Source organism: Monodon monoceros, unplaced genomic scaffold, assembly GCF_005190385.1.
Source record: "Monodon monoceros isolate NGI ecotype Baffin Bay Population unplaced genomic scaffold, NGI_Narwhal_1 Super_Scaffold_15, whole genome shotgun sequence".
NCBI lineage: Eukaryota > Metazoa > Chordata > Mammalia > Artiodactyla > Monodontidae > Monodon > Monodon monoceros.
Genome location: NW_021703771.1, coordinates 6,637,700 through 6,663,974, shown reverse-complemented (window position 1 = coordinate 6,663,974; position 26,275 = coordinate 6,637,700). Strand labels below are relative to the sequence as shown.

Genomic DNA, 26,275 nt, shown 5'->3' with positions numbered 1-26,275 from the left:
GTTTATATTCTCAACTATCCTTAGGACAGAGGAATTGGTTGGACAGTGCTCAGCCGATCAATCAATATTTGTCTGAAAGTAGCTAATAATAAATATTTAATTGAAAGCCAATTATAAATTGAATACCAAGGGAATGAAATGGAGTGCCTCAGAAGATAATAAATTCAATTAAGGGTAATTTTTATCTGTAAAGGTTCACTGAGAAGATTAGAAACAGTGGTACGGATCTGGTGTCCTGGGATCTGAAGGATGCTGGAAGAGTATATCTCCCCATACTTACCCCGATGGGACTCTTCCATTTTCTGCTCTGTGACCTGTGACTCCACCATTCCTGGCTTATCTATCTCTATGCTATGAGGTAGTATTTCTCTATTCGGGGCAACTGGTCGGAAATGAGTTGTCCGGTGGTGGTGACATGGAGCCCAAAGGAATAATCTAAAGTTTTATCTAAGATAAACCTGAAGGTTTACTCGGTAGTTAATTTCATGATTCCACATTTCTGTTTTTGTGCTTCACTCACTTAATTCACATCTCTAAAAGCAAGGAACGTCATCCACTTAGTTTTTATTCTTTATTCTTTGTTGCAGCTAAAAAATTTTGAAGCCTAATCTCTTCAAATTCTACTCAATGCTGTCTACATTTTCGTTGCCACGCGCTTTCGAATCCAGGTGAATTATAATTTATCCTTTATTATAATACTTTTTAAAAAGGTTTCTCACCTTAACCTACAGTTACTAATTTAAAAACTTGGGTGTTCCAGAAAAGTCAGCGAGAAGCCTACGTGTCCCTGAATGATTCAGAGGGGATGCTTGTGCGTGTGAGTATGAGAAGGAAAGACCAGAAGGAAATTTTTATCAATAAGATGAAAGAAGATTCAGATTGGAATGAAGGATATGCGGGGGGAGGTGAAAGCATTAAAAAACGTTACAGATAAAGAAAGCACAGCATGAGTAATGAAACAAAGGAAACTTCTAAATGACATATTTGGGGTTCGGAAAGTGCTACAAACTGGGCATTTCATAGGGGAAAACAAATTGGCTTTTAATATATATTGCCCAATAACAAAAAATAAGCTCTTCATGCGTCTCCTTTGAAAATCTATTTAGATGTAAAAAGATTGCTTTTTATGGCTCTTCTTTCGCTTGTTTAAAATTTATTCATCTAGCTTTACCAAACTCCACTGTAATGAAAGGGCCTGCGATTTCCTCCCACGGCAATGGCAAGTGGTTTGAAAGTTTATTTCAGTTTCAGATACATCTGAGTTTCAAGTATATACCCAAAGGTTAAAGGACATAGAAATGAAATATGAAGGACAGGACACATGCCTGAAAAGGACATGACAGGAAAATCTGCCAAGGAATAAAGGGAATCGAATCGCATCTGGCAGAACTTTTACAGTGCCGCTCCGTGGCTGAGAAAGGTGCTTAACAACCATCATCCTTCGGAAGGCTGGAGCGCAGGATCTCTTCCCAGGCCGAGGGGTAAAACCTCCTGAAACACCGCTCCTAATAAGCAGGGTTATGACAGCGCACCACATCGCCTCCAGAACAACTGCCTAAGACAGTCAAAGCAAATAAACCGTCCCTGTCTTGTTGTAGTGTCGGTGGGGGAGATGACAGACCTATTAAGGAATTTCTTTCCAATAAACCGTTTTCTCCCACGATCTACTGAACATGGAACCAATCATCAAAATAGTCCTATTGAAAGAAAGTGTCCTATTTCTCGGGAGCTTTATATGCGTCTTCCTCCAGCCCAGGGTGATTTTCAAAATCACACTGATGGAAGAGCGTCAAGGGCAGGGACACATCAGGACCGAGGCATCCTGACACGAGGAGGTGCCCGCTTCCTCCATGTAACCAAGGGACATCTCAGAAGGCAGGCATCTCTCCTGAAGGTCTTCTTTCAAACTCGAATAAAGATTTATTTTCTAAATGACACAAAACATGGGAATATACATACCACTGGGCCAGGATCACCTTTGGGGCCCTATAAGAAAAATATGAGAAGTCATCTTGAAAATAACGACCGAAGCAAACTTACAAACTATGAAGAATTTTTATCCAATTGGCTTTAATACACATAAAAATATCTGCAGGTTTTGTTTTGCTATGGTTTGGATTTGAAGCATAACAAGATGAGGAAATATAACTTGATGGAACTCCCATGACGGTGATTGCTTGGACATTGATTTAGTTCTCAGGTTTCCAAAAAGTGACACCACTACGCAGAATGCTATTTTCCTTTATTTTGACTGTGTATATTTCCCCAATGTTATTATAATTGGTTTCATTTATTTCCTCCTGCAGAAAATTTTCTTTATATTTGTAACACATACTTTTCAGTGAACTTAGGAGGTCTTGTGTGTGTGTGTGTGTGTGTGTGTGTGAGGCTGCTCAGCTAAAATATGCTTGGTGATAAGCAACGGTACTCACAGGGGGGCCAGGTGGCCCTGGAAAACTGGGAGCGTTCACACCTCCCTTCAAAAGAAAAAGACAAAGGTGAGAAGAATTTGTAGTAACCCATAGCCGGAAAGTGATTTTACATAATCAGAAAAGTAAATACCTGGATTTTATATAAACTGCTCATTCCATTTCCTTCATTGAATGGTACACCCTTAGGAAAGAAATGAAACATGGAGTTATCCTTTGAAGTTAATAGTGAGCATCTCTACCTTTTGTTGTTTCATCAAATGATATTTTTCCTACTCTATTTTAGAAACTGAGTTTAATGTTATCGGTAAAAATAACAACGTTCCCGTTTTTGGTTCTTCTAAAGCAAACGTAGAAGAAAAAACCAGAAGGCATGTGGGCTCTACCTGGAGCACGCGCGCGCACTTTGGGTGGGGCTGTGACGAATGTGCCGGCTTGACAGATGAGACACTAATGCATTCAGAGGAAAATATTATTTGCTCATTAAAATTCAGTTTCTGAATTGCCAATTTATGCTAACTGTTTACAGCCTGCTGACCTGCAGGCCATAACACAGGAGTGCTGATGAAGATGTGAACAGGGAACAATTTGGCTGCTGAAAGGTAATTTTTTTCCACACTCTCTTCATACCAAATAGAAAATTAAGGGAAATGGGGGAGATGTTGTTACTCACAACCCTGCATGGATGTTTCTACAAAAACATATTCTTTAGAACAACAGGGAAGAGGAACTTCCTAATAAATTGACCTGTGAATGCAAAGTCCCAGAGCAACTAACACTTAAAGAGAACTAATGTGAGAGGCTTTCAAAATCGTACATTTTGGCATTCAGGAAAAATTTGCATATGAAAATTTTAGTTAGGATCTCCTAGCCTTCTTTTTAAAAATTCCCATAGAATCATAACCTGCGTTTTCCTGTATTGTGATTTCCACGCTTCAGCTGCAAAACTGAAGAGCCATCATTGCCGTTTTTGGGCCACGGCGGTCAGTGGTGCTCAGGGCGCATGCTTTGAATGCATCTTCCAAACACTTGTGAAGGAAGGAAAAATGCTCTGTTCGTTTATTCCTTCAGTATTTCACTCGTTCATGTGACAACTGCTGAATGTCTACTGTATTTAGTCCTGGAGGGGGAAGGATACTTTTGTCTGAGATTCCCAGGGCCGCAGGGGGGTGCTTCACAGAAAAGACAACATTTAATTTGTTTTGAAGAATAAATAGTTTTGGAGAATCGGGCTGGGGGGCAAGGGAGATTTCTTAAGTCCATCGTAAAATAGAGGTCCCTTTTGGGAGCTCATGTTGTATTTTGCTGTTCTGTCCACTGGGGAGGGAGGGTATTTTAGTGTTTGAGCCTCAAATGCTGCCTGCTCTGCTTCCTTGTCAAGGGAGAAGGTAAGTAAAACAAAAATGAAGAGCACGTTTAGGGAAACCGAGTGCCAGTGTATTCACTGATGTGCGCAAACGTGCGATTGCATGCAGACTAGCGATGTATCTTTGTTGTCTCCAGCATCTCAAGAAACTCTTACCAGTGGAGAAAGCTGAGACGTGAAACTGCACAGCAGCCATACCCTTCCTGTCTCTTGTTTTTAGATGAGGATGGTACTTAAGGTGAGGACTCGGGCCATTTCAGGGCGTCACTCAGTTTTCCTGGATGTCTCCCTTGCATATAGGAAGCGCACATGTTATTAAACTTCTGATTGTGTTTCTCCAAAAAAAACAAAGTCATGGATGAATTCTGCCCCTTCTGGGGGAGTCTGGCTTCTTCACCTCTCCCTCTGAGGCAGGTGGGAAAGAACGCTTGGCCGGATGGACGCTGTGATGCTGTTTGAGCGAGACCCCACTTGAGGGCAGACTTGCTCCAGAGACAGGCCCCTGTCCTCCTCAGCCTACCGACAATGTGCACGTCTGTCTCAATCCCTAGCACGAAAGCAGCGGTGGCTCTTGTACATTTCATTCACTAGGCGCCATATAAATAGAATTTCCTTTCATCTCGGGCATCATAGATGGTAATGAACACACACAGCACAACAGAATTTTTCTACCAACTCACACTGCCGGAAGGGATGTCTTTTTACAGCCCCTGTCTTTCCTGTGAATGAGGCTCATTGAGGTTAAATGACTTTCCCAGGGTCCCCCAGGCAGGAGGTGGAGAGTAGGGGTGCACACCCACCTGAACTGAGTCCACAGCAGGGAGGCCCACAGTCTGCAAATCCGAGCAGTGTGCCTCAGGGCTGAGCTAATGCGGGAATCAGGGCTCCCCTAAGCCACCCTGGCTGTCATTCACATTTATACATAAAACTCAGATGACTTTTATCCTTGAGAATATCTAAATGTAGTCTGACCTCTGAGTCATAAAAGCTTTTTTTTGATTTCAACTATAGGACATTCTGAAAAAGGCAGAAATATAGAGATAGTAAAGAGACCAACAGTTTCTAGCGGCTGGAGGGACAGGGAGGTGAGCGATGAACAAGTGTAGCACAGGACGTTTTCAGGGCAGTGAAACAGTTCTGTATGGTACTGTAATGGTGGATACATGAGATTATGCACTTATCAAAACTAATGGACCATACAACCAAAAGAGTAAACCCCAGGGTCAACTATAGAGTTTAGTTAATAATAATGTATCAATATCAGTTCCTCAACTGTAAAAAATTCAACTCTAAGAGAGAAATTATATTACCTGGATAGTTAATGGGACAAATAATATTTCTCGACATATACTTCATAATAATAATTTTGTTATACATGCCACTGAAAAATCATTATAGCAGGGTTAGAAGGAACTTTATACATGTTTTTGGTTTTTAAGCCGAGATAAAATTCACATACCGTAAAGTTTGTACTTTTAAAGAGTACAATTCCACGCTAATGTTAAGATATTAATGATAAGGGAAACTGCGTGTGTGTGGCAGGACCATATGGGAACTCTTTGTATTTTCTGTGAAATTTTCCTGCAAACATAAAAAATCATCCAAGAAAAATAAAGTCTATTTAAAAAAACAACAAAAAAACAAACAAAAAAAGTAAAATCCTTTTTTTTTCCTTTTCCGTTATGGTTTATTACAGGATATGGAACATAATTCCCTGTGCTATACAATAGGACCTTGTTGTTTATACAAGTCTGAAGTAGATGCATGAACTTATGTTTTAAACCTGAAACAACTCACAGGTGGTCCAGGTGGTCCGGGTCTCCCAGGGGGTCCCTCGCTGCCCTGCAAGGGGGTACACAGACCAACATCAACGGCTTAGACATTTCTACTCCAGGTTTATGGACCCGACTGCGCTTGTTCCGAGAGCCACATTCTGAAGTCAATATGACTTGTTTTGTTCACCCTTGCAAAGTCTTATTCAGCGGGGCTTTTCCCTTCACCTGGAGAATTAACATTACTAGACCACGGGAAAGGTAAATGCCTTTTCTCACAGGCATTCAGATCCTCACGGTGTGAGCACCAGGGATGAAACTTATTTTTAGATGGAGCCAGACAAGCAGATGACCAGGTCCTGGACTTTGAGTGCAGCTGGGGGAACTCTCCCCACATGGGGGTGCAGAGCACACTTCCTGAAGGCTGGGGCAGCTCAGGGACATGGCTTTTTGGGTCAGACCCTCGCTTCTAGCCTCACCTCCACCACCTTCATCTTTTGGGAACCAGAGAGGGCATCCACATGCTCTGACTGAAGTAGAAAATCACAACCTGTGTGTGTCTGCAGGAGGAAAACCTTCTTTCACATCCTAAGTGAATATCAGGCATGTCCCACTGAGCAGAAGTGACCGTGGTACAACGCTGTATAAGGGAAATGTTCTTTACAATGTAAACAGCCTCAGACATTCTGCTTCCAGGCAAAGCAGACTGAAAATGAAATGTGTGAGAAATGCATTCAAGTTGAAACTTGAAAAATGGGATTTCATCTATATTTTGATAAAACATAGGATGCTTATCGGTCCATGATAAACAGAGGTATGATACTCCTTTTGGTGCCTTTAACCAGTTTTTCCTGTAACTGCTTTTTTTTTTTTAGAATAATAGCCTCATAAAATCTTTTGAGTCCCTCAATATCAGGGGCGATGGCAAGAAATGGTTCATTAAAAAAGAATCCAGAGAGAGTAAAATTCCTACTTTAAAATGCCCAAGAATTTTGAGGGATTTTAGTCTATTTTCATAAATTTGATGAAGGATTTCATTCCAATCTCCCCATTTTTTCAGTAACCAAAGAATCCTAGAAACCTTTTGATTGTATCTTTATCAATAAAAACCAACTGTTAAGTTTTTCTTGCAATGTATCTGTCTGAGAAGGAGTGACCATGAGTATACTGTATCTTTTCCCAAACTGCTCTGCTGGTGGCTCTCTCTCTAAGACGCATGGGGCTCTGCTGGCGGCTCTCTCTCTAAGACGCATGGGGCTCTGCTGGCAGCGTCCTTCAGAGAATCATGTCATGATTCTCATGAACTGTGAGAGGACAACAAACAAGGAAAATATGCGCCTATTGAAAGGACTTCTTTTTTTCCGGCACAATTAATAGTCATATTTTCATTCTCGATTGTGCCCCAAAGCTCATCTCAGTGTGGAATTCCCATTAACTTCAAAAGGCAAATCTCTGACTGAATAATTTCCATCAAGAACAAATCAAAAAGGCTGGTGGAGGTGGGCAAGCTCCCTGGGATGCTATCAGAGAAACTGTGCTGAGACTGTCCAGAATAAGCACGTTGTTGCCTTTCAGTTTGGGGGGATTCCTTTGCTCCTTGATGCCATTATGCCCCACTGTGGTCATTTTGAGGTAGAAGCCACTTGAGTGGCTCACATGGCCCCCGGATTCTTAAACTTCTCTCATCCAAAGAGTTGGTCCGTGTGACTCATGTGGTGGCTCTATCACACTGTGGGTGACACTTTAGATCCTAAATGGGGTAACTGTGTGATCTTCCTGCTGAGACCTCTTTTGCTGGTCTGTCCTGTCAACCGGACTCCCCAGGAAGCAAGTTGTGCTGGTTCTTTCGCGGATGTCTCCTAAGACCATCTAAGGACAGAACTTGGCAGATTTTCTCAGCAAGCACGTCATTTACTGGGATCCCGGTTGGTTCTGAGAGCGAGCCTCCTGTCGGGAGACTTGGCACCTGCGGCTGGACTTCCAGATACAAACTGCCTTCCTGCACCTCATCGGGAGGTGACCCTCACCCCATCCTTCCCCACAGTGGATGCCCAGGACCCTGAGTCCAGCTTGGATGTTTGCTGTGTGGCACCTATGTGCTATTCATCCTTTTCCCTGGGAACATATCTCTTGTCTTCACACCAATTTTGGGACCTATGTCTTTCCAAGCCCACTTCCCTGACATCACTCCTATAGTACTTTGAGGCTTTGCTTGATTTTATGGATTTCTCTGTAAGTAGGCTCACCTTGCCCCTACCCCAAGCCCCAATCTGGACAGTAAGTGAGGCTTTCCCTCTGTACCTTGTTACCCTTTGTTCCCGAGGGGCCAGGATGTCCTGTTCTTCCCAACAAGCCCTGTAAAATACAAAACTAAGTTTGTCACAGAAACAACAACCAAACGGCCAAGGGTATTGGAAGTTGGTTGCTCAAACTGATACACTTTGAAGGTCATTTGATCCTAATTAAAATCAGTCCTATAAGCTTATATTTCTTCAGGCTGATACAGCAGCTGTATCCTGCTAATAAGCCCTTGGAAGGATAAAATTTGTATTTGTGGTCGCTTTTTCACCTTGGCCAACCACATTTAAAGGCCTTAATTGGAACCTCTTAATACATTTAAGAATTTAGCCTTGCTGTTTAAATGGCAATTTACATAGCATTATGCCTTCCTAAATGAGCTATAATTTTGGTGGTGATCACCATTTTAAATACTTCACAGAGCAGAATTAACAAGGCGAGTTATGCGATCTGCATTTTACCAATGGAAAATAAAATTTAGTTTAAAATCTTCGTTGAGCATAGAGTTAGCTATCATTTCCATGGCTCCTTTCACAACTCTTTCTCTTAACTTTTAATTTTAGTGTACAATTTAGAGCCAGGTTTGTTCTATATAACTGTGGTGAAAGCATAAAAGGTAACATTTTCATTATGGCAAACCCATGATTCAAAACATGAAAGAACACGATTACATTCCTACATACCATTTGCCTAGGCACTCTAAGAAGGAAAGAGTTGGAAAAATTGAGGCTTGAGGAGGGTTGCTAGACTTAGCAAATAACAATACAATATTTGGGACAAACATGCTATGAAAGTATTTATTTACATGAAATTCAAATTGAGCCTCATGTCCTGTACTTTAACTGGCAACCCTAGATTTGAGCTCTGCTTTCATGATAGACTGGGTTTAGCAGGTGGGAAAGGAAAAAAAGATTGTTTTAAGCAAACAGGGTAACTGAAGACAAAAAGGCCCTGATGCTGCGTTTGAGAGAGACAGCGGAAAAAAGTGCCGACTAAAGTAGAGCGTATTTTAAGTCAGAAACAGGAATAAAAGTAAGTTGAATCTGATAATCCTTGACCCGTTTTTTTTTTTTTCTGTCTAGAAAATAAATTCTTAGTTTATGGCGCTTAAAAATGTAAGGGTGTAACCATCTGAATATCTGTCCCTAAGGTTGATGCCAGAAAAATTATAGCTAAAAAAGATAACGCTCCTCTACATCCAACGTCTATTCAAATAGACTTGCTTCATCACAGTCTGCTTTCTGGTCTGGTAGAATTTTCATGACAAGTCTCCACAACCCCAAGCAGCCTTAAGGAATACTAACAAAAATCTGAGATGTTGGATGCTACTTTCCCCAGCAATAGCTGCATGCTCCACACAGAGGAACAGAGAACAAAAATCAATAAAGAATGTTAGTTCACTTTGCGTCATACCAGCAGATATGGACTCTGAGTGAGACCATTTTAGCAAATACTTACAGGGGGTCCAGTCGGGCCAGGAGCACCTGGAAGGCCCGGAACGCCTTGAAGACCCTAAAAGAGATAGTTCCTACCATAAAATCTGTTACATCGTTGGAAACAAAGCATTTTAGTTCATCAAATTTTTTTTTTTTTTTTTTTTTTTTTTGCGGTACGCGGGCCTCTCACTGCTGTGGCCTCTTCCGTTGCGGAGCACAGGCTCTGGACACGTAGGCTCAGCGGCCATGGCTCACGGGCCCAGCCGCTCCGCGGCATGTGGGATCTTCCCGGACCGGGGCACGAACCCGTGTCCCCTGCATCGGCAGGTGGACTCTCAACCACTGCGCCACCAGGGAAGCCCTAGTTCATCAAATATTTTGACGATTGAAAACTACCCATCTTTGTTGGCTAATTAAGAAACACATTTGTCATCTGCAAACACCCGTTTTCTAAGAGTAAGGATGGCGAGCTAAAATGCCACGACATGGAATTTGTTACAAACATAATTTAATGTGTTGGTGATTCATAGAATATTTCTGATCTCACAGAGCCCCTCCATTGACAATAGCCATCTTTGAGAAGCTGGCACTGCTAAAGCATGAAAATACACATTTCAGATGAGCAGAATGCCATCAAAGAAATACATGGTTACACTAATGCTTCTTTCAGTTGGTGGAACAACGGACTCTGTTTTATGATACAGTATTTAGTCTAGCCGGCCAGTTCATTATAAGAAATACACCTCATCGGCGAATTTAAATTTATAACCCTTTAATGGCTTAAAGGTAAAAGTGAAGAGATAGCTTCTTAGGCCCCACCTAAGATTTGTAGTGTCATGCTAATTATACTGGATACATTTATATATTCAAAGAAGAATTGGTAAGATTAACTGATAACTCGTGTAATTAATTTGTTCCTTTACCAAGTAAGTCAGCAAAAGAATATTAGTTAAATAAGTTACATAAAATCCATAATATGAAATGTTTTGCAACTGTTAAAACCATGTTTCAAAAGCTATTGAATAACAAAGAAAAGGAAACGTTACAAAATGTTACATAAAGGTCCAAATTATTAAAAAATTAGAAATGCACTTCATAAAATATGAGACTGATAGAGGTTCATAATGCCTTATCTGGAAACTTTAGTGTCAGGTGTGTTTCAGGGTTCTGAATTTTCAGATTTGTTTCAAAGGGAACACAGTGCTCATACTGGATATTACATAACACTCCCATGGCACCTGAGGCAGTACCTGCTAATAAACACACAAATATTTCTACAGCAAAACATATGATAGTCTCACCAAGTGGGATGAATAGACTAGCTCCATATGACTTCAGGTCAGACTTTGCTGCCAAATAAATTTGCTGCAAACTTGGGAAAAATTTCCCGGGTTTTCAGAGGCATTTGAACTTTGGAATTGTGGATGAGGGGTTGTGGACAACAATCTGACTTTTACCAACAGTCGGAGAAGTACAAATAGGAATAACTTTTGTCTTTTTAGTGCTTTTGTGTATTTCTCAAGTTTTCTATAAGGAACTCAGATGATTTCTACAATGGGAAAAATATACTTTTAAATACCCGTTTATTATTTCACATAACCATATGACGTGTCAAGTTCTATTTTGAACGGTTCCACTTTTTCAGGATTGAATTTTCTTTACTGAGTAATCCTTTTATAGTGCCAAACCATTCATTGTTATACTAAATTCCTTTGCCCTTTACTGTGATGAAATATGCATTTTATACATATTATAAATATCAGGTGAAGTGACCATGGTAAAACTGCTACATAGTTATCTATGGGCGCTCTAGAGGAACAAAGTTCTACAGGATCAAGGTTCTTTGCATCAGTGGGATTAAGGACCAAGCTCTGCCAGGTCTGTCCATCTAATGCCTAATGGGATCATATATTCCTTCAGGTTTTTCCATGTGATGGGAGGTGAAGAAATGCTGGAAAGGCTGTCCTTGAATGTGCCGAAATTCCTCATGTAACAAGAGTCTTGGGTAAAATCTTATGTATACTTGTGTTAATGTGGACATATACTTTCTTCAAGATGGTATCATCCTCACAGGCAACGCTCAGTGTGTGTGTGCGTGTGTGTGTGTGTGCATGTGCCCATGTGCATTTGTGGGCGGTACACACTGGCATGTTGTATTGACTCTTTTTATTCCCCCACCATTAACTTGTTTATGGGGTTATAAGTGGAAAGGAAAGAAATTTCCTTCTGGAATGGATCTCTAAATGTCTGGAGATTATAAATGCTATGCCACAAGTTGCTTTATCTCAAAACACCCACATTTCCATAAAATTCTCTCTGTATGTACGTGTATAAGATATGTGTGTTCATATGTATTCTTTTTTTTTTTTTTTGCTACTTTTAGTCTGAACACTGAATCAGTCTAGAGATGCTGAGTGAGTCTTTAGGTAGTGCAGTTTATAAGCTTGGGACTCATTAACCTTTGATGACCACATTAAACTTTAAAGTAAACCTCAGTCCATAAATAAAAAGAAATCATTCTCAGCCATCTTTCTCTGAACAAGCTGAAATTCTGTAGTAAGGGTAAAAGTTACTATGGATGTATAAAGGGCAAGCAGGTAATTTTACAAGACAAGAAAGATCATTAAAGAAGACAAATACCTATTAAAGAGTAGGACAGTCAATTTAGCATATTGTACCAAACTAAAATACAAATTAAAATTTACTGCATAGTCAAGGATCATTAGAGCTAAGTTCTTTCCCTATTCTGATATTTTGATTTTGCAAGTCCTACCTCAGTTGCTACCAAGAATATTTATTTTTCCATTGCTACAACTTATGGCTGACAGTATTTTTCCTGTCCTATCAATTATTATTCTAAAATATTGTAGAAAGACCTGTATTCCAAGCAAGAATTCCCTCTGACTATGAGAGGTAAGTCTGTGTTCTATTAGCATCTGCTAATTTGTTACCTTGCATTGTGAAACAACATCTGTAAAAACCGTTGAGGGTAATGTCACTTTTGTAAGTGCAATAAACCGAAAGGCAACTCCTCTCTTTAAGTTCCCAAATGGATTAAATCGACCATTGGATAATTATTAAATAATAATTGGGAATTCCTTAAAGAGACAGGGTGTCCTTCTGCATCTTTTCCACTAAGGGTAGAACAGACATCTTAGATTTTGTATGATTAGATATTATATGCATATTAAAATAGTATAGTTTATTGGCCAGCTGGAAATACATATGTTCTTGGGCAAAGTTTCATTCACTTAAACAAATCAACAAATTCAAATTTAAGGGAGTATCTGAGTCCAAGTAGAAGACAAGATAATATTCAACATTTCCCACCTGCCTGAGAGGGACAAGCTGCCTTGCCCCGTTACCCCCCAAAGGCCCAACTGAGCTAGTATGTTACTTCAGGTTTATTCATACTATTCATGTGATGTGAAGAAACAGTGGAGAATCTCCTCCTGAACTAGCTGGAATTGTCTAAGTGTCTTGTGCAAAGTCTGTGTACGCTGTGTTAAAGAACCAGCAAGGTGTACTTAAGGAAAAGCACACTAAAATAGTGATTAAGGAGGGATTTCAGTTTACCAGGAGTGCTAAGGATTCTGAAGAATCAATAAAAGTTAACTTCTAATAAATTTAATTTAGAGTCACTTATGAAAAAGCCTGAATTCCAATTATTTCCTGATCTTTCTGTTATTACATTCTCAATTACCTTTAAAGCCTACTTCTTGAGTCTAGGCAGTTAAAAGCTGTTAGACTATTAAAATCAGACACTGTGCTTGTACTTTAGTGCAACTTTCTGTGGAGCATGAAGATGCAAAAGCTCAATAACTCTTCCTTATTTAGAAAATAAAATGCCTTTACTGTTTTATTTACAGATGAAAAGAAATGTTGTATTTCTTTGCTCTTCAGTTTTTAACTTGGACAAAAACCAAGCCAATCCTCACAGTTTTCTTGAATAGAATCCATGTTAATTAAAAACAATAACAACGATGATAATTTATAATGTGAAATATATAACTCCAACTCAAAAAAAAAGATCTACTTTATATCATTTTGATTTTCTGCACTAACATCAAGGTTACTAGATGGCTTACTTACTTTCATTAAGAATTATTAGTATCAAAACTGTTTAAACTAACAAGAATTCATCATCCTAATTGGTTTTTCTAAGAGTTCATGTGAATTATGCAGGAAAGAATGCTATCCTGAGCATCAGTGTGGCTGAGAGTCAGAAAATTATGCCACCATCTCAAGAGCACATTTGACTTTGAACCTTAGTGGGAGGGTGGGCAGCTGATTTAAACCAGTCCAAGCAGACCCATTTGATAGTTTTTTTTTTTTCTTCCTCCCAAGAGTTTGAAAGTTGAGCAGAGATACAAACAAACCAAGGCCAGTGAAACTGAGTCACGTTGCAGCAGCGGCCCAGGGAAGTTCTGCTGAGTTCTGGAGCTGCCCCTATCCCTAGGCTGGTTGCTGACTATCCCTTCAATTCTATGAGCTACTTTGGGATTCTTTTCAGTAAATCTCCTTTTCCTCTTTCTTCTTGCTTTTATCTTGAGAGAGCTGGAATTGTTACCTGCTATGAGAAAACAGAAACGTAGTAACTGATATGTTAACTTTGTGTTTGAATTCCCTTGTCTCAGAAACTGGATCACTGAAAATAAGCATCAACGTATTATTTTAAATGTGTTAACACTTGGAAAAAACCTGTCTTTGTTTCTATTTGTTTAGCATCAGACATGAGATATGGAAAATTGATGTCCTTTTGTTGTGTCACATGGAAAGAATCAACAGTAGGGCTGCATGATCAGAGAAGAGCCTTTTACCTCATTGCCTTTCTCCCCACGTATCCCGGGGTAGCCTCGCTCTCCTTTGCTCCCCTAGAGACACAATACATTTAGTTAGTACACTCAGTCATTTTGTCATCTTTTGGGAAAATGAACATATCTCTTCTCAGGACACTTGGGGCATGTCATTTGGACGGAATCGGGGAAAAATAAATGACATCTGCAAATGGCTTTTACACCACTTTTTCAAAATATTTTTAGAAAAAGGACTGTATTTTAAAATGTATTTCTTTTTTTTTACCCTGAATTAAAGGTTGCACAGAGGAGAGACTTCCTTACCTTTAGTCCCTCTCTGCCTGGGACTCCTGGAGGACCTCGTGGCCCTACATTGCCCTAGAGGACAGAGCAGTCACAGCTGAGAGAAGGCACCATGTGTCACCTCCAGGGTCCACCAACACTTAGCCCCCTTCTTACCTTCTGGGCTACAGAATCAAACTGTCCCGGCTCACCAGCGCCTGCTTCTTCTCCTTTGTTGCTTTTCAGCCCAGGGACACTGGCTTGGCAGTTGCCACAGAAGTTCTAATGAAGACAGAGATAAGGTCACTGGAGATTCATTATTCATTGATTGGATTTGAACTTCTATTTGAACTTTTGTGAGAGTTGAGTGATAGCCATTGCTATGTCATTCTACTTTCAGAAACCTGATTTATTCAATTTGAAAGACTACTTTTGGGGAGGCAAAAACTATTTTAAAAGATAAACTCATAAGTCAAGAACACAGAGTTTCAGTTGCTTAGCAGCATGTTTAAAAAGAGAGGTGGCAATGAAGTTTGGAATAACCAGCAAGATTACAGAGCTCATAAAACCAATAGCATAAATCATAAGAAAGGAAGGAAGAAAGAAAGAAAAAGCTGTGAAGAAAGAATTTCCTCTTTTGAGAGCCCAATCAGTTGGAGAACCTTAAACACAGCTTACTAACCTTTTATTTGTTAGGGGAAACACTCATGTGGGAAACAATTATTCGAGCGGCTGGGACTTGACTTCTAAGGCAAATCCAAGTGCAGATAGGAAATATAAGTGGAATCACCTTTCCATCGCCTTCTCTGTAATCTTTGGCTGATCTGCAAACGCTTCAATTTAGTTACCTGAACTCACAAGATAAACTTCTTATCACATAAAGCCTACAGAGGCTTATTTTTAAATAAACTGTTATAAAAATATGATCAGGAAAGGCATAAAACAGGGACTACTGAGTGGGGGAGACAGCTTAAATTTAACAATTGACCAAAGGTAGGACAATCTAAGCCTCAATTCTTCCATCTTTTTAACCAAAGGGAAGAATCCTTAAACATAAAGAGGGAATGGAAGCTTGCCGTTGATGGGAAGCTGGCAAGAAAGGCCGTGAAGTTCAATATTTCTGACCCAGTGTATATCAGCACAAGTTTGATTTCCAAACATATGCTCCATGGAAGACTAATTTTGTATGATATTGAAAAGGTTCTGAGGCAATTTGCCTAAAAAATGCTGGGTCAGAACAGTTCTCTTTGTGGTTGTCCTTCTTAGAGCTGGAATACATGAGAAGGAGTTGGAATGTGCAAAGTTTCCCAAACTAATTTTACCACTAGGATCATTCCACTGAGCTAATGTGCTGGTACAGGAGTTAAGAAACACATACATAATTGTAGAACCACCCCTACTCAAAATGAAAAACTGTGAAGGTAGAGACGCTTGAGGACTTCAGAGAACCAAAAAGCTTTCCATATTTCAAAAAGTATAAAGAATGTCTACTGTATCTGTAGACATTATAACATGGCATATCAATATATAGTAACATTTTAGAATGGATTATTCAATTGATTGCTTTTTTACTGAAGTATAGTTGATTCACAATGTTGTGTTAATTTCAGGTAAATGGCAAAGTGATTCAGTTATACATACATATATATCTTTTTTTCAGATTCTTTTCCCTTATAGGTTATTGCAAAATACTGAGCATAGCTCCCTGTGCTACAGTAGGTCTTTGTTGGTTATCTATCGCATACAGTAGTGTTCATATGTTAATCCCAAACTCCTAATTTATCCCTTCCCCCGTTTCCCCTTTGGTAACCATAAGTTTGTTTTCCATGTCTGTGGGTCTATTTCTACTTTGTATATAAGTAACATTTTAGGATGGATTATTCAACTGATTTTTATTGAAGTATAGTTGATTTACAATGTTGTGGTAGTTTCATGATTGTTTTAATAAAACATAAAAAATGGAAATAATTACAAGTCAATAGGATTTTCTAGAGTCATTTCAAACTGACCTCATCTTCTTTAGGTTAGAGTTACTAGAATGGTAAATGAAGGAAAAGTGGATTTCATTAAGGTTCTTGAAAAAATATCTTTTAAGATTTTTCTCACGGAGAGGATAAAGACACAGTTATTAGCTAATACACAAGCTTGTTCAAAGAAGGACTGATACACGGATTAACCTGGAGGAAGGTCTTTGAAGGTATACATCATTCGGGCTGGGAAACATGTCAGTTCTTTTCAACACTTTATTCAGACACAATTTTTGAGAACAGAAAGCGGACGATCCCGGCAAGGGCATTTATTAAGGGGATGCTGCCCTGGTGAAACTGTTGACTACTTCCATGTCTGAGGCCATCGGAGCCCTGGTTCTTTTCCCTGTCAGAGCCTGTTTGCAGTCTTTTTGTCTGTAGTGGGAGCTGCCACATCCTATCCGGATAGTCAATAATTTTTTTTGATCTTAAAGAGCCCTAACTGTTCCGCAATGATATAACTCCTACAATCCTGCCATTTCCAACATCACTGCCCTCGTAGAGAACATGAGACTGACTGTCTGAGGACCTGCACTCCTGTGTTAATGTCACACTTACTGGCTGTGTGACTCCGAGCAAGGTACTTAACTCCTCAGAATTTAGGTCTCTCGTGTACAGAAAGGGAAACTCCACAGCCTGAACTCATAGGATTCTTGCGCAGGTTAAGTGAGATGATATAAGTAAAGCAGTGTGTTGCCTGGCATGTAATAATAACTCAATAAACATAAGATCCCCCTGAAGCCCCCATAAATACTATTTTTTAAAAAAATAGGATTTGCTCTTTTTTTCCTTAATTAATTAATTTATTTAGGGCTGTGTTGGGTCTTTGTTTCTGTGCGAGGGCTTTCTCTAGTTGTGGCAAGCGGGGGCCACTCTTCATCGCGGTGCGCGGGCCTCTCACTATCACGGCCTCTCTTGTTGAGGAGCACAGGCTCCAGACGCGCAGACTCAGTAGTTGTGGCTCACGGGCCTAGCTGCTCTGCGGCATGTGGGATCTTCCCAGACCAGGGCTCAAACCCGTGTCCCCCGCAATAGCAGGCAGATTCTCAACCACTGTGCCACCGGGGAAGCCCCTATTTTCTGACTTATGAGAAAATGTTGGCTTTTGAAAGTCTTAACCCCCCCCCATATATTTATATTTATATCTACATTTACATTTATATTCATATACTATTCTCAAAACCTTTATCACCTGACAAATATATTTACTAGAATTCTAGTCTTGTGAATTCAATTCAACAAATATTCTTGCCTGCCTACTACTGAGTAAGTCGTTGCAGGAAACATTGGGTTAAATGCTGGGAATATAAAATAAATCACATATACACACACATAGCTCGTGTGTGTGTGTACAAATATACTGTCCATTCATACATTGACAGATACGACGCATGAGGTTTGAGTGGAATATAAAGGGACAGACTTTCATCTGGGTTCAGTCTTAGCATTCCGCAAAGAAACATGCAAATACACAACCTCCAGGTGTCCTATTATCAACCACTCCCCATCTGTTTTACAAATAAAATAGAGGAAAGTATTAAAGAAAAAAAACGGTAGCAAGATTAATTCCCTGTGAGGTGGATAATAGGTAGAGATCATTTTTATTTAACAGAGTCACAGGTGTTAGGGCAATTGTCAGCTATGGAATTTTGTAACTCACTTTGTAAAATCCCATGACATAAAAACTCAGCCTTGCAAGCTAGCTGTTTATTGAGCAGCATTGCTTTCCATCCTGGACTGGCCAGGGCAGATACCGTGAGGAGGACTGGGTTTCACAGTGATGAGCCTGGGTGGGTAAACACCATTAAGAGAAAGCTATTGCTGCAGAGAGAGAACATCTACTCAAGGGTACTAATGACACCATTCCTCTCCTGCAGCTCATCTCAGAACTACCACCTCCTCCCCTGCCTCCCTGTTCCTCCACACCCAAAATGAGAGGCTGGTAAAGAAGAGAGTGGGGAATTAGTATAAGTGGCACTAGACATATACAGATACGTGTTCCTTTTTCTATCTGAAAGATGTTCTGCCATTAAGAAACTGAATTTTAATTCAGGCTAAGCAATTAACTCAAATTCTTGTAAAGATTTCCTTTCTGATTTTTCCCAGAAGTTAACACATAATTTCTTACATAGCCACAAAGTACCTTGAACAAGGCCCCCATGTCTCCCAAGAGAGGAAGTGCAATCTGTGGATAAGGAGAAAAAAAAAAACCAATGCATGTAATTATACATATACAGGCACACAACACAATACAAACATAATGAATGTAGATGTTTTCCCTCAAAACACCAGGCCAGCTGAGATTTGTCACCATGGTGACAAATGGTAGGGCTTAGAAGAGCCTCACCATCAGGATGGTTGGCCAACATGATGTTTCCTATCCAGAAACAGACACAGGACTCGGGCAGTGCTTTGGCCTCGTGCCTTAAAGCGTCCTTTCAGAGAGACACCGTAAACCCCAGTAATGCTTTAAAGGTTCCCAGTCAATACACATACACACATGATTCACTCAGTGAGGGAGTTAAAGGCCAAGATACGCCTCTGCATGTAACTTATAATGGCACATGAGGCTCAAAAGGTGTAGGAGGATTTGTGAGACTAAGAACCGAGAGGCCAGATTTGGGTTTTATTATACAGAATTCTTAATACAATGTCATATACCATATGGCTTCTTAAATTATAACTGCCAATTTGGAGGCTATTTAAAGGGATTTCACTGTCACTCAAAGCAAGGTTTAACCTAAAATAAAACTTTGGAACACCCATTTAGTGCCTAAACCTGTTCTGAAAAGCCTACTCAAGCCAGTTTTGTAATTGAACCATTTCAGCATTCTTAAAGCCACCGAATCAATAGATATGTACCATATTGTGGGAAACTTACCCGCAGACTTTCATTTAGAAAAATGAAGTTCATTTCGTCACTAGCATTAGAAAGAACAGAATCTGTGGCTATGTATTTTAACTCAATTTTCCATGGGATTGAGACATTATACACCAAGGTTCAGCTTGGGGCAAAAATTGTACAGCTGAATTATACCCTTGGGAAATAAGTATTCGTCACACACACAAAAATGCTGATGTAGCTTGAATTTTTTTCCCCCTCTACAAAAAAGTGGGGATAAACAAAATCACTAAGCAGTCACTGAGCATTCTAATTAGTCTGGACAGCAAAACTTGCTTGGTAGGCTGTTTGGCTGCTGCGTGCATTAAAGATACATAAATCAGGCACAGATGGTCAACATACCGGGTCACCTGGAGGGCCTGGCAGCCCTGGCTTTCCATCCCTCCCAGGAGCTCCCTGAAAACAGAAGCAGCATGTTCAAATCTTTGCACCTCGGCACAGGTTCAGATTAAGACAGGTGTGGGGGAGAGGGGAAGTAGGTAAAAACTGTCCTTACATCATTCCCTGGGGTCCCTGGAGCTCCTGGCAACCCAGGGAGACCTCGAGGACCCTGGCAAAGGGGGAAAATAGTTACTTATAAGGATAGTCTTTTAGTAATTGCCCCCATTCCCCCCCGCACCCCCCCCCACCAGTCAGCAAGATGGATTTGCTGTGCCAGATAACTTGGTTAAGTAGCTTACCTGAATCCCTGGCTCTCCAGCTGGGCCTTGGGAGCCCTGAAGAGAAGGAGATTCAGTGATCAGAATTCTGCTGGGAATGTCCATAGATTACCCAAGTGGGAGAAAGGGCCAAGTACTGTAATTTACATAGTGGACAACAGGGCTTGCCACCCTGCACACTCTGAAAACTCTCTGCAAAGCTGGCCAAGAGTTCTGGGTGGCAGGTGAACACCTGACCAGATGCAGTGCTGGAAGCACCACCATAACTGTGTTCAGACGCCTGGGCTGCCCCCGAGCCCGCCGTCGGTCCCTGCCCACTCACGGGCGCACAAACAACACGCCCAAGTTCTGTCTGCTAGACACTGGCCGGCCACAGGGTAACCGGCCTGGGGCTTCCTCTCCTTCCTGCTTTTTACTGGGAGTCATTTCTCTGAGGAAATTGCCAGAACCAGTGTTCAGTGACGGGAACTGGAAACAAAACTTCAGTTATTCTCTTCTATGTTAGAAAACTGGAATTTGGGGTAACTGAAATGAGTGAACCTAATGATGACAGATCCATCCCTGTCTCATGACCATGGACCCCTGGATGAGGAACTGACTGATCACCTGGGTGAGTAAAGAGCTGGGGTCTCAGCACCTGGCTTCACTACCTGCTCATTGCCTTTTCCCTTCTTACTTTTAAATAAATATTCATATTGTCAAAGCTACCTTTTGCTTCCTTTCTATTTATACCGTGTGCTTAAGTTATTTTTGGTTCGTTGGTTTATTTTTCGCTTCAACCTCCTTCACTCCCCTAATAATTTCCTGACCTACTTTTTTACTTTGTTTAATCTCCCATCTCCAGTGGTCTTTATATTCTCACCCTGGAAAATCAAACACCAGCCACACACAATATAACCATTCACTATTTACATCTTCTTTTACCTCTCACGATAATTTCATTTCAAGGCCAATCTCCAAATTAATGTCTTTGGGATAACCATCTATTTCACTTTTCTTGTCCCAAAATCTTTTATCTTTTTTCGTAGTAAATAAAAAGTTTTATCTCCTACTGCTATTTGGTCCACAAGTATGCATACAATGGTCATTATTATCATTATTACCCTTATAGCTAAAACACGTCAAAAAACTTTCTATTATTTGTCTTAACGATCAAAAACTACCTCTATTCTCTCTTCTCTAAGATATTACATAGAGATTTTTGATATCATCTCATTTATAGGCACTCCATTCACTTTAAAAGTAACTTTTCATTTTATTCTAATTAAAAACAAACAGTGATATATAATATCCTAATATTGGGCATTCTCATAATCTTACACTCATTTGTACTTTTAAATATACAGAATGGAGGAATAAAGTGTTAAATAACTTCTTCTAATTCAAAATCAGTGTACGTGTGATTAGCATCTGTAAGTCAGTAAACAGTGGGTACCTTCTGTGCTTAGGATATAGCCGCAAAGCCCATTAATTCTTGCTCTCTGACTTTTTGTATCTCCTCTGACCATTTCACTCCTTTCTCCGTATTCAAATTTGTTGCTGGATTTTATTTCACAACATTGGGTCAACAGGGTTTCAAAAACTTGATTGAATTTCACTTACAGTTCGGCCAGGAATTCCTATCCCTGGGGGGCCTATGTCACCTGGGGAGCCGTGGATACCTGGCAGTCCTCTTTCTCCCTGTGCAATTAGATGCTTCTGTTAGTGTGAGGCTCAAGGGACATGGATTTTCCAGTTATATTTCGTTAATTATTAATTCTTTAAAAATTATCTAAGATATTTTTACCTTTGGCCCTCGCGGGCCAGGTGCTCCAGGATTTCCATCTAATCCCTAAAAGAAAAAGAAGAGAAAAGGAAGTGAATACATTTCTTTTCCTAAAAAGGTTAATTACATCTTGGAAGTCATAACTCAAAAATATTTCATTGCTCTTCATCTTTTTTGAATAAACCTTTTCTGTAAAATAGTAAGGAAGAGGGAACACAAATTTCACTAGGCTACAGATTTTGTATAGTTACTTTAAAGTATAAGATGTTTTCATCTTTAAAATGAGGCATCTGATATTGAGAATTATTTATTACTATTCACATAAAAGGTCAAAGGGGATGAGAAAAAAAGGCAGATGAAACAGCCATATGGGTTGGATTTTCCAGCTATCCAGTTTTCTATGTCCTGGGATTAGCCCAGGCCACAGGGACATTTTTTAAAGATGACCACCTATGGCTATATATGCAGAGCCTCTAGAAGGGAAATTTCAGGCAGTTCTTCTGTTTTAAGAGATTGTCCAAGGAAGGTTTATGGTTTAAAACTAGCAAACCTTACTAGGCTTCATAGATCCCTAAATAGTCCCTACAGAAGCTTCAGGGGTGCCTATGAATCTCCCGGAATTGTATGAAAAATGGTGCATGTGTGTGCATTTTCTTCAGATGAGAGCCCTTTGCTTGCATCAAATTCCCAAAAAGATTAGACCTCTGATCTAAAGAATAAGATGAACACTTCTTTTTCTGCAGACCTAAACATTCCTATGCCTGTGATCTGAAACTGGGAACACACAAACAGTAATTAATCAGCTTTCAAAGGAAATGTTAGTAAAAGGATTGGTACTTACTGGTTCCCCTGGCAGGCTTTTTCCTGGAGGACCAGCCTCACCTTTTGGACCTGGAAGTCCAGGAGGGCCTATAATCCCACCTGGGTCTCCCTGAGGAAACAAGGTAAGATTCTCACTTCATCACTCAGGTTCATGGTGGGACGTGTAGAGGCAGCAGTTTCCATAGTATTAAGTTGTCACCATAGCCAGTCACACTGCATTCTCTCACCCATTCACTCACTCATTCCACTATATGTACTGAGTGTCCAATCCACGCGGACACTGTTCTGTTATCTTAAGTGCACCTAGATCTTGCGGTGAGCTATGTTACGGTAGGTTTACAGTATCATGAAATGTATGTATGTGTATAAATAGATATGCAAAAAATATAAAAATCTATTCATATGGTTCTTTAGATGACCTTTATGTTTTCTTTAAGTTATTCCCAAGTAATGGTTCAGTACTAAAATACTATTTCCACGTAGACATCAAGAAACAGGTACTGAGAGATTGAGACTTCTTAAGTCTATACCTGAGTTGTTAGCTGAGCCTGAAACAGGTTTTTTGAGTCCTGAGATCTTCAACTCTAAGGCAGTTCATTCTGTCACATTGCATTTTCAGTGTCAGAACCCGGGCTGCCACAGTGTCCAGGGATGATGCTCATGCCATAATTTATGCGAACATCTATCTCCTGCACAATCCCAGCTGCCCTGGCCTGTCCTTTCACTCCCCCAGTGTCCTTATGACCCTCTGTCTCTTCCTCCTACCCAGCTACTTAATATACAAAGTGAGTGAAACGGAAGCTATACCTTTTCTCCCTTAATGCCTTGTTTTCCTGGGATACCGTGTTCTCCTGGCAATCCCTAGAAAATTCAGAATAAAAGGGAGAGAGCAATTAGAAAATCTCTTATTGTAATAACATTTCTATCTGTGAGTCTTTGTCAGGAGAACAGAATTCCAACATGCAAACTACATGGGAACGTGTTGATTTTGGTCTGCTGGAGAGAGAAAAACCTTAATGAAAATATGTGGCTTGTTGTTTCAAGTGAGGTAACCTGAATGTAATGAGAAAGAAACTAAATAAGGGAGACCTGAACTAAATGCCCCATCCATATTACTGCCAAAAGGCATGGAAGAACGGCTCTTGGTGGCATCACCCTATGACTCAGAAAGACAATGGGGTAAATAGAAAATAGCTTTTACTATGATTTGGCAAGAAAGGTTCTTTTATTTTATTCTCTATTTTAGCTCTAGCCACTATCACTTAATGTCATTTCTTGGGCATCTTGTGGCTCCACCTGTGCCACCAGCATTATGTTTCTTTTTGTAAGATCTCTCCATTAGGTACACCTTCAATGGTTCACTATATGGCTTGGGGGTGCAACAAAAAGATTTGCTTCATGAAGTGAATGTTCAAAGTACCAAGTGACCAAACGTGCTGAAAGATGAACCCCTGGAGCCTCAGTCAGGGAGCATGGAGAACAGAGCAAGATGTCATGGGGCTGCTCCCAAGGTGATGGGAAAAGGAGAGATTCTAACAGTTGCATGGAGGGTACTCAAATCATGGCCAGATAGAGATCAGTGTTAAGAAGTGGTGGTCAAGCATTTTTCTCGTTTTGCTCAAGTGAGGATTGATAGTGAGGTTTTGGCTCCCAAGATGTCAGAAGGCTAGGGAGATTGTCCAAGGGACACAAAGCTGACATAGGGGAATGGATAGGAAAGTGCATTTATTCAATCAAAAAACAGAAGAATACACATTCTTTTCAAGTGCACATGGAATGTTCTCCAGGATAGATCACATGCTAGGCCACAAAACAAGTCTCAACAAATATAAGAGAACAGAAATTATATCAAGCATTTTTCTCCAACCAAAATAGCATGAAACTAGAAATCAATTACAGGAAATAAAATGGGATAAACACAAAATTGTGGAGACTAAACAACATGTTACTAAAAAACCAATGTGTAAATGAAGAAATCAAGAGGAAATCAGAAAACACCTCAAGACAAATGAAAATGGAAACACAACTTTCCAAAATCTATGGGATACAGCAAAAGCAGTTCTAAGTTTATGGTGGTATAGGCCTAACTCAACAAACAAGAAAAAAATCTCAAATAAACAACCTAACCTCCCATGTAAAGGAATTAGAAAAAGAAGAACAAACAAAACTGAAAGTCTGAAGAAGGAAGGAAATGACAAAGATCAGAGAGGAAATATTAAATAAAATAAAGACCCCAAAACCCCCAAACAATAGATAAGATCAATGAAACAAAGAGCTATGACTTTTGAAAAGATAAACAAAATCGATAAGCCTTTAGTGAGAGCTCATCAAAAAAAAAAAAAAAGAGAGAGGACACACATAAACCAAATAAGAAATGAAAGAGGAAAAATGACAACCATTACCACAGAGATGCAAAAAATCATAAAAGAATACTAGTTATATGCCAAAAAATTGGACAACGTAGAAGAAGTGGACAAATTTCTAGAAACATAAAACCTTCCAACACTGAATTAGAAAGTAACAGACAATCTGAACAGGCTGGTCACTAGTAGTGAAATTGAATTTGCAATAAAAAAAAACCCTACAGCGAGCAAAAGTCCAGGACTGGAGAGCTTCACAGGTGAATTCTACCAAACATATAGTGAAGAGCTAATGCCTTTCCTCCTCAAACTATTCCAAAAAGTTGAAGAGGAGGGAACACTGCCAAATTCATTCTATAGGACCACCATTACTCTGATACCAAAACCAGACAAAGACATTACAAAAAAAGAAAATTACAGGCCAATATCTCTGATGAATATAGATGCAAAAATCCTCAAGAAAATGTTAGCAAACTGAATTCAAGAATTTATAAAAGGGATCATACACCATAATCAAGTGGTATTTATTCCAGGGAAGTAAGGATGGTTCAATATCTGCAAATCAATCTATGTGATGCACCACATTTACAAGAGGAAGGGTAAAAATTATGATAATCTCAAAACATGCAGAAAAAGCAATTCACGAACTTAAACATCCACTCATGATAAATGCTCATCCAAGTTGGTACAGAGGGAACATATCTCAACATCATAAGCACCACTTATGACAAACTCAAAGCTAACATCACACTCAGTGGTAAAAAGCTGAAAGCCTTTCCTCTAAAATCAGGAAGAAAACGTGTATGCCCACTCTCACCAGTTCTATTTAACACAGTATTGGAAGTCCTAGCCACAGCAACCAGACAAGAGAAAGAAATAAAAGGCATCCAACTTGGAAGGAAAGCAGTAAAACTGTCACTATTTGCAGATGCCATGATACTATATATAGAAAGCTGTAAAGTCTCCACCAAAAAACTATTAGATGTAATAAATGAATTCAGTAAAGTTGCAGGATATGAGATTAATATACAGAAATCTGTTGCTTTTCTATACACTAATAATGAAACTATCCAAAAGAGAAAGCAAGAAAATAATCCCATATAAAATCAAATGAAAAAGAATAAAATACCTAGGAATAAACTTAACCAACGAGGTGAAAAATCTATAGTCTAAAAACTATAAAACACTGATGAAGGAAATTGAAGAAGATATAAAGAAATGGAAAGACCCTGTGTTCATGGATTGAAAGGATTAATACTGTTAAAATGTCATTACAACCCAAAGCAATCTACCGATTTAATGCATTGCCCAATGCATTTTTCACAGAACTAGGATAAATAATCCTAAAATTTATATGGGAC

At 39.7% G+C, this 26,275-nt stretch overlaps 1 protein-coding gene across 1 annotated transcript in view; it reads right to left on the bottom strand.

The window, feature by feature from the left end:
* The window catches only part of COL19A1 (collagen type XIX alpha 1 chain), a 362,938-nt gene that overhangs the window by 34,397 nt on the left and 302,266 nt on the right, over positions 1–26,275 (bottom strand). The window contains exons 24-40 of the mRNA XM_029223905.1: positions 23,362–23,415; positions 22,574–22,663; positions 21,754–21,798; positions 21,570–21,647; positions 19,989–20,024; positions 19,805–19,858; positions 19,651–19,704; positions 18,550–18,591; positions 14,557–14,661; positions 14,422–14,475; positions 14,122–14,175; positions 9,324–9,377; positions 7,869–7,922; positions 5,593–5,637; positions 2,563–2,613; positions 2,433–2,477; positions 1,960–1,986 (exon numbers count right to left, since the gene is read on the bottom strand). Of these exons, the coding sequence (XP_029079738.1) occupies positions 1,960–1,986; positions 2,433–2,477; positions 2,563–2,613; positions 5,593–5,637; positions 7,869–7,922; positions 9,324–9,377; positions 14,122–14,175; positions 14,422–14,475; positions 14,557–14,661; positions 18,550–18,591; positions 19,651–19,704; positions 19,805–19,858; positions 19,989–20,024; positions 21,570–21,647; positions 21,754–21,798; positions 22,574–22,663; positions 23,362–23,415 (942 nt within the window). The remainder of the gene's footprint in view (positions 1–1,959; positions 1,987–2,432; positions 2,478–2,562; positions 2,614–5,592; positions 5,638–7,868; positions 7,923–9,323; positions 9,378–14,121; positions 14,176–14,421; positions 14,476–14,556; positions 14,662–18,549; positions 18,592–19,650; positions 19,705–19,804; positions 19,859–19,988; positions 20,025–21,569; positions 21,648–21,753; positions 21,799–22,573; positions 22,664–23,361; positions 23,416–26,275) is intronic.